Raw genomic sequence first — 9135 nt, forward strand, 5'->3', positions numbered from 1 at the left:
ATAACATGGAACAGGTATTTTTCATCAAGTATTGATATGTTGAACTTTAAGTCCCTACAGAATATGATAAAAAACATTTAAAAATTAGAATATATTTTAAAAATAGGAATAAAGAATTATATACTTCTTATGTTTACACATAAGTCCAAAAATCTCACCATATGCAACCTTGAAGCAGGACAGCCCCACAATATTCCTTTTCCCATCTCTTGCCTTCATTCACCACCCCCTTCATTTTGAACAACCGTCTACCCGAGAGACTTCATAGCAGCAACTGGCATGTCATGACAGTATTCAGAAGACCAGAATGACAAGCACTCCAAGCATGAACCTACTATTACAGATTACCATCTTCAGTGCAGTTGCTTAGTTCACAGGTATCAGTATATATAGTTAGTCAGGGTGAGAATCTTTCCAATTAACTGCTAGATTAAAAAAATCTTCTGGAGATTCTCAGGATCATTGCGTTGCCCATCTTCTACATGACATGTCTTGACATTATCATGTTTCCTAGCTCTTCTCCTTTCCCTCTCTTGAAAAATATGGACCGCTTCACGAATTTGCATGTCATCCTTGTGCAGGGGCCATGCTAATCTTCTCTGTATCATTCCAATTTTAGTATATGTGCTGCCAAAGCGAGCACCTTCAGTTAGTTTTTGATTCAGGGTTTCACTGTGCTATCCAGGGTAGCCTTTCACGTGCTAAGTTGACAAGACTGGCCTCAAAACTATAGTCTTCCTGCCTCCGCTTTCTGAGTTCCTGGATTACAGGCATATACTACCATACCTGGTTCAAAATTAATCATTTGAAAATGAATAATTAAGTAGCAGCTAGTTGTTGCACATCGTTTTATGCAACTACCACCTCTCATTCTAAACATTTTTATCACCCCAAAAGAAAAACTCTGTATCTGTTAAGCAGTACTTCTTGGACACTTCTTCCCACCTTGACTCCTGACAGCCTCCATTTTATGTACCTGCATCTACCCACTCTGGACATTTTACATCAATGGGATTATACGATATATGACCTCTTGTGCTTGACTTTTTCACTTAATGCTATATTTTCAGTTTTCTTTTGTAATGTTTGTCAGTTTCATTACCTTTTATGTTTGATTCACATATGTTGAATGTGTAGTCCACACTTTGTCCATTCATCTATTGGTGCACCTTTGAACTGTTTTCATCTTTACACTTCTGTTAGTGTTCCTGTGAACATGTAATTTATTTCATTACCTGTTTTTGATTCTTTGAGAGATATATACTGAGTAGAGAAAATGTGTTGTATATGATTTTTAACTTTTTGAGGAAGTGCCAAATTATTTCCCACAGCTCCTGAATCCCACCAACAATGTACTAGGGTTCCAATTGTCAAATCTCATTAGCATGTTTTTTAATTAGTAAAATAACCAAAATTATCTTGGATGTAACGAGAATTTTGTTGAGAGGATCATATGAAACTAAATATATAAAATAATACATCCATAAAGGTGGTCCTGGCTCAGATGATGCAGTTTAAGCCATTAATGGAATGCCTTAGGTGGAACAGTCTGAGTAATTATAAAGGGTTCACTATAAAGCTGCAATAAGCAAAACAGTCGTCTTGGGGCTGGGGAGATGGCTCAGTGGAATAAGAACTTCCCTGGCAAGTGCAAGGGCGTGAGTTCAATCCCCAGTTCCGCGAACACAAAACAAAACAAAACAAAACAAAACAAAACAAAACAAAACAAAACAAAACACAGTTGTCTGAGCATTCAGGAAGCTGAAGCTGGAGGGTGGCGAGTTTAAGGCCAGCCTGGGCTACGTAACAAGTTTCAGATCAGCTTTGAATATATGTATAGGAATACATATATTCTTGCTTAACAAAACATAAACAAAAAAACCCTAAACTCCGAACCAGTCTGTTGTTGAAATAGGCTTGGGCAATTAGATTATTGTAATAGAGTTCAGAAGCAGATCCATGTTTATTTAGTCATTTGATTTTTTCTTTTAAAAAAGTATAAAAGTAATTCAAAGGGGAAAGATAGTCTTTTCAGTTAGTGGTACTGGAATAATAGGATGGATATTCATCTACAAACGAACAGTAAAGAGACTTTTTTTTTTATTTTTTATTTTAGGACAGGGTCTACAGGGTCTCACTGCGTAAATCAGACTTGTAGTGATCCGCCTGTTTACAGCCTCCCAAGTGCTGGTATTACAGGCATACGCCATCACACCCAGTCTCAGCACAGCCCGAGGGCTGGGCCAGTATGGCAGGCCCAGGGATCAACCTAGCAGCCCCTGCATCTGCATAAGCAGGCGCTTTAAGCCACTGAGTGATTTGGCTGTTTCTTTATTTTTATTTTGTTGGTACATTTTAGTTATACATAGTGATAATATTCATCATAAGGAATTTGTATCTTGCTGTGTTTTTCTCCCATTATCCGTTTTGTTTTTTTAAATACCATTTTTATACTAATTATATATTCAAATGCAAACATTCTGACCATTAAACAAAATATGAGTACCAACCCAAATGTTCATATTAACATGGACTGTGGTACAAGTGACCTGAACAGAGAAAAATGCAGCTCAGGTCCACCTCTAGAGGCTACCAGGTGCTCTCTGGTCACCTGGCTCTAAGAACTTCCTAGGTGAGAAAGTGCAGCAAGCAAGATTTCCCTCCGTCCCAGAATATATTCTACGCCTTTTACCCTTACAATACTCCAAGAGTTTTGATGGAAAAAGTTCCTGTGGCCCAAGAAAATCAAGTTGATGACAGTGAGGACCCACATGCCCATCTGCTGGTGTGACAGGTTTGGTGTAGTTCCTAACAATGTTTAACAGTGACCACTTTACAGTCACTGACATACCGGTGGCCCCACTTTTCTGGTACAAGGTGTTCTACTGTGAGCCCTTACATAGTAGGAACTATATCCACATTTTCAGCAGTATTTACATGGTACATGAAAAGTCTTATCAAGTATCAAGGCAAAGGACCAGACCTTCAGCATATAATTAATAATTAAGACTCCAGAGCATGAACCTAACCCCAGATTCAACCATCCAGGGCCTACCAACAGCGTCTTCTGGTAGACCATTACACAAGTGATGGTATACAGATAAATAAAGGGACTTGTTCTCAGCAGAGCAACTGCATTCACCTATTAATTCAACAGCTATACATCACCACATTCTTTGTAGTTTTTGTTTTTGCAGAGCCAGAGATTGAACTCAGGCCCTTGCGCTTGCCAGGCAAGCACTTAATTCAACTGAGCTATCTCCCCAGTCCCAGCTTGGTAGTTTTTTAAAAAGTTAAATATATATACCTGTCTGTGACTCAGTCTCTCCTCTTCCAAGATATGAGAGTATATATTTATTAAAAAATTTGGACGTGAGTGGTCTGGGGAGATGGCTCAGAAAAATAAGCACTTCGCTGGCAAGTGCAAGGGTCTGAGTTCAATCCCTAGTTCCACCAAAAAAAAAAAAAAATTGGACATAAAAAAAAAACAACTGCTGGTTAAACAGGCAAAAATATTTTGGACATGAATGTTGATAATGACTATTTGTGATATGCAAAAGCTGGAAACAACTCCAATATACATTTAACTGGTTCTGGATAAACAAATATTTGCATGCAATGAAATATTGCTCAGCCTATCAAAAGCAATGCATAAGCAATAGTACACAAAAATGTAGATAACTATGAAAATAATTATGTCAAGTGGAAAAAGATGAAGCCAGGTCTCCCTGCCTCCAAGTCCATGGTGTATGATTTTACGTAAGGTTTAGAAATGCAAGCTAGTCTATAATGGTAGTAGATCACTAGTTGCTTAGAGGGCACAAAGAGGAATAGGCAGAAGATTATAAAGGTAAATGAATAAATTTTATGAGGTGATGTATATATTCACTTTATAGTTTACATGTGTCTGAGCAGCTGTACAGTGCTTTGTGCAGAGCATAGAGCATCGCAGTGAGTTTGGGTTAGCAGTGCTTAAAAATATGTTCATCTTTCCTTTCCGTCTTTGGCAAGGATGAATAAGTCATATGTTTGAATTTTAGGGCATGAACAACCATGCTAATGTGAAATACAGTTTTAGGATTTGAAAATTGCCCTTTTTTGTGGTACAGTCTAATAGAACATCTGAAGCAAAGCCTTTTGTGATGTATCCTCAGTGCACATGCTTTGAAATTGGTAGAGAAACACCTGGCTAATTATTTCTGTTCCCCAAATGAACATGTTCAGGTGAAGGTGATGGTTGACTCAGGAGACCAGAAGCGAGCCATCAGTTCTGTGTGCAGCTACATTGTGTACCAGTGCAGCCGGCCAGCTCCTCTTCACTCCCGGGATCTGCACTCCATGATAGTGGCAGCTTTTCAGTGTCTTTGTGTCTGGTTGACAGAGCACCCGGATATGCTTGATGAAAAGGTAGGCTTATTCAGTCTTAAAACATTAAACAGAAATAAAAATGTATGCTGGGAAAATATATTTAAAAATGAGTAAATGTAAATGCACTATTACAAATTTTGAATTTACTTTGTAGATTTCAGTAGAAAACTTACTCTTTTGAGCACTACTTACAGATTGTCATCATATGCATATTTGGTTGCAAATTAACAAAGAGGAAGTTCTTTAAAGGAGGGGGCTTTGTCTAATTTATCTGAACTATCAAAACTATTATTGAAAGGTTGGTAGCCTGGAGATACCTACTAATCACTTTGGTCATGTAGTATCAAAGCAGTAAGGCCTGCCAGGAGTGGTGGCATATGCCTGTAATCCCAGGACTTGGGAGGCTGAGGCAGGAAGATCATCGTGAGTTCAAGACCAGCCTGGGCTAAAAAGTGAGCTCAAGGCCAGCCTGAGCTGCATAACAAAACCCGCCTCAAAAAATGACCACAGAACAAAAACAAAACAAAAAGAGCAATAAGGCTAGTTGATTGTTAGCCTGCAAAGCCAGAGAGTAGCTTATCTGTAAAGGTTGCTTCTATCATGTCATACACATTTTTCCATTTTTAAGTGATCTCGGATGTGTAGTATACTTTTACTGCTACTATTCCTTTTAGGGAAGCAGCGTTAATAAAGAATTTACAGTGAAAATAAAAGATACCAAGGTAATTGAAATCTACATGTAATTTTTAAAGACAATATTATTGATCAAGTTTAATCATTTTTGTTATAGGCTTTAAAGTTATGCTACCAGAAATTGTTTAAAAATGCTTATTACTGATGAGCTTCCATAGATCATTTGTCTTAAACCATCCCAGGTTTAGTTGAAGTACTGTCTTATCTATTTCATTTGTATATGGTAATTGTATAGGAATTCCTGTGGATGATAAAATTGAATTTAGTTTTTTTTACTTATCTACTCATGGATCATTCAGATTTAGTTGTTCTAAAGAGAAATTTGGAGGAGTGTAAAGCTTATTTTATTACTGGAGCTCCACTAACCAAACATAATCACTGTTAGCATTTTGATGGATTCCATGTGTTTTGAAATGTGTATTAGAGAAACTTGTCTCCCTTTCTTGCTTTTAGGACTGCCTTAAAGAAGTACTGGAGATTGTAGAACTGGGTATCTCAGGAAGTAAGTCCAAAAATAGTGATCAAGAGGTCAAATACAAAGGAGATAAGGAGCCAAACCCTGCATCTATGAGGGTGAAGGATGCTGCTGAAGCCACCCTAACATGGTATGAAAGCGGCTACCAGGAATTATGCTTATCGTTAGGTGGGGTTAGTTCTTTGCTGATTGTTCAGCATTAAGTGCTTCTGCCTCTACGATATTTTGTCTCTAGAAAGAAAATGGAAAGGAAATGCTGTTGTATTTTATACTTGCTTTTTAGACCCAGAATTTAGGGCTGAGCTTGAGTGCTTGATTTTTTTTAAAGTAATTGATATTAATGCAAAATAGATCATATTACAGCTGGAAAAGAACTTGAAGAAACTTACTATACTCCTTCAGTTTGCTTGTTGAGTCTAAAGATGAAATGTGTTGTCTGTGTACAGACTATTAGAGTTCTGCTTCCAAGCTTGGTGGCTGTGGTCTCTGCTACGCCATTTATATTACATATTAGAGATTCATTCAGTCAAGATTTATGAACTTTTATAAAATTGGTGATAGAACCATAAAGATAAATCAGATTCAGTCACTACCATCATTACCATCTGGTCCAGTAGGGAACATATGAACATGAATTGCTACAATATTAGGTAACTAATAAAAGTTCAGAAGAGATATAGATAAAGCGCTGGGGAGTTGAAAGGAGAAAATGAGTACTTCCAGATATGGAGAAATTAAAGTAACATCTCTAGGAACAATGACATTAGGCCTGACAAGAACCTGAGGATAGTTTGACCTGTAAGCCAGATTAGGGCATTTAAAAGCACCAAGACAATTGTGTCAAGCTCCCCTTTCTCCTGTTTTTGTTTTTTTGTTTTTTTTCAGATAGAGTCTTGCTATGTAGTTCAGGCTGGCCTTGAACTCATGGAACTTATGTGCCTCTAATTTGCAGAGATCCTTCTTCCTCATTCTCCTGAGTGCTGGAATATAGATGTGCACTGCCACACCCAGCTTTACTTTGTGAAATATTTTGGTAGTACAGAAGTGGAAGCAGAGAGAGAGAGGTTGGCTTCTTGAAAAAGTAGAGCAAATTGAAAGAATTTTGTGTTTGGCAGATAGGTGAGGACACTAGAAAAAGCACAGGAATGCAGTTGAGGCACACTTAAGGACTAAAGGGAACACTTAAGTGGAGAAAATTACATGTAATAACGGGAATGATGGAAAGATGGTATTTATTAAACTTGAATAAAGACCCAGAAAAAAATACAGTATCCTAAAGGAAGAATATCAGATAGTTTGTGTTGACCCCTTTGGTCTTATTAATGATTGACTCTTTTTTGTGTGTGTGGATCTGGGGATTGAGCTCAGGCCCTTGCGCTTGCCAGGCAAGTGATTATTCTACTGAGCCATCTCCCCGGCTTGGTTTTATTAACGGACAGAACTGCTTGAAGATGTGTATGTAAGTCAACCTTTCCCAAGATCCCAGTATCTTTGCAGGTTCAGTGGTCTGTAGCTTACTTGAGCTGTACACAGTGGATTTCTTTATGTTCCTTGCAGGCTCAGGTCTTTAGTAGGGTTTTAGAAAGATGCTTGATTTAATTTCATTATGTTTAATGCCGGATGCTGAGTGACTTCATGGAAGTTTTCCTAATAGCTAGAAAATGTGAATAATATGAGTAGAGCTCCTGAATTATAGGCTTACGCAGTTGATGAGTACTAGAAGTTAAAAGACAAGACCACAGATAGGCTGGGATAGCCTCAAAGTATCTTTGAACTAGGGTTTGATGTTTGCAGTGAAGAGGAAGAAGGATATGGAGAGAAATTGGAAGGCCATTTCTTTCTGGGAACTCTTCAGGATAGACAAGTATTTGCACCATCCTAGCCTGTATGGCGTGTTCCTGTGAGAGTATGGTTACCAGTGAGGATTGGAGATGTACTCAGGGTGAGTAGAGAACTCTAGAGTCCTCCCCAGCCTAGAGGGCAGTTATCTAGAGAGTCTTCTCTTTCTTTTCTGTTGGTAGCTCCATACATGGTATCTCCAGTTTCCGGCTTTGAAGAGTTGTCTTCAGGGAACACTTGTCCCCTACCAAATTGCTCTGTTCTGTTACAGTTGCTGCCTAATGTCAGTATCACCACTGTTTTCCTCTTATAGAAACAGAGAACTTAGCTTTTTCTCTGACTTACGTTTCTGCCATTTCCTATATGAGACTAGCAGCTGAGTCCAGTAGACCTTATTTTGTAAAGCATTCTTGCCATTCCTTCTAATCTGAGATAGCATCCTAGTGGAGCTCTTCCCTATTTCTTGTCTGGTTGATTTGTTTTTAGTCTCTTAATCCTTGGTCATCTTGCATTCTTATTACTACTATTACTACATTCAGCATCCTTAGGCAGAATTTTTATCTTGTTGCTTAAGTGATTGAGAACTTTGAGTAAAACTCTGTTCTCTGCCTTGTTGCCTAAATTTCTTGGTCTGAATTTCAGTGTGACAATCTGATCTTGTCTACCCCTATTCCCCCACACACCTCTCTTAGAGTTGGACCACTTGTGACTGTGAATAGGGCACACATCTGCCTGCTTATGCTCCTCTTGTGTGTTTCAGGACTTCTTCATGTGCCCTTGCTTTCATCCTCCACTGTTCAATGAATATATGAGATATAGCTATGTCCAGAAGACGCGGTTATTCTACTTCTAAAGCATCACTCTTTTGTGCTCGTTTGTGCTCATTCTTTCTTTTTCTTTTCTTTTTTTATTTTTCATGGTACTGGGGATCAAACTCAGGACTTTGTGTTTACCAGGCAAGCACTTAGGCCACTGAGCTATGTCACCAGTATGTGCTCATTTCTTTTTGACCCTATCATACAGTATGAAATTCTTTACTGTCATGATTATGCTTATATTATGTAGTTATCTAGTTATAGTTGTATATACTTGTAGTTTAGTGTTACCTCGCTGGTCTGGGTAGAATCCACATTTCTGTCTTCAGTAAACCTCAAAGTGCAGCCTACATAGTGATAGCCATGGAATAGGTAAGCTGGTTGGATTTTTTCCCCTTTGGTGTTGTAAGATAAGTACAGAGTTAGGAGTCTTAGAAGTCAGTTCAGCATCCTTCTGCTTATGTCACCTTTAACCCACACTTGTCAAGTCATTTTGCTTCTAACGTTGGGATACTGTATCTCCCAAGAGATTGCCCATTTCATTTACTAAAAGCTTAAATGTTTACATTGAGCTAAAACTGTCTTCCACTTTATCTTCTACCCACTGGTTTTGTTTTGTTTTGTTTTAAGACAGGGTCTTGGTATGTAATTCAAGCCTGAAGCCCAGGCTGGCCGCAAACTTGCAGTAATCCTGTCAGCCTCCTAAATGCTAGGATTATAGGCATGTGCATCCATATGTGGCCACCCACTGTTTCTTTTTATTTCATTTATTTATTTTGTATTTTAGGGATGGGTCTACAGAGTGTTCAGGGTCTCACTACTAGATCGGACTTGTAGTGATCCGCCTGTTTATAGCCTGTTTCTAATTCAGATTTGATAGTAGACTTTTTTTTCCCCCCAGACAGTGGCACTGTCTGAAGATACTGCTTGTGTTCTTTCTTTCTT

At 38.3% G+C, this 9135-nt stretch overlaps 1 protein-coding gene and 1 non-coding gene across 2 annotated transcripts in view; one reads left to right on the forward strand and one right to left on the reverse strand.

Moving 5' to 3' along the window:
* Ralgapb (Ral GTPase activating protein non-catalytic beta subunit) overlaps nucleotides 1-9135 on the forward strand; it is a 153112-nt gene that overhangs the window by 77367 nt on the left and 66610 nt on the right. Inside the window, exons 18-19 of the mRNA XM_012514666.2 lie at nucleotides 4225-4407; nucleotides 5515-5666. Of these exons, the coding sequence (XP_012370120.1) occupies nucleotides 4225-4407; nucleotides 5515-5666 (335 nt within the window). The remainder of the gene's footprint in view (nucleotides 1-4224; nucleotides 4408-5514; nucleotides 5667-9135) is intronic.
* LOC111816683 lies at nucleotides 537-643 on the reverse strand. The gene has a single exon (XR_002821032.1). It is a non-coding gene; the product is annotated as a U6 spliceosomal RNA (small nuclear RNA).

This window comes from Octodon degus, unplaced genomic scaffold, assembly GCF_000260255.1.
Source record: "Octodon degus isolate 3935 unplaced genomic scaffold, OctDeg1.0 scaffold00037, whole genome shotgun sequence".
Lineage (NCBI taxonomy): Eukaryota > Metazoa > Chordata > Mammalia > Rodentia > Octodontidae > Octodon > Octodon degus.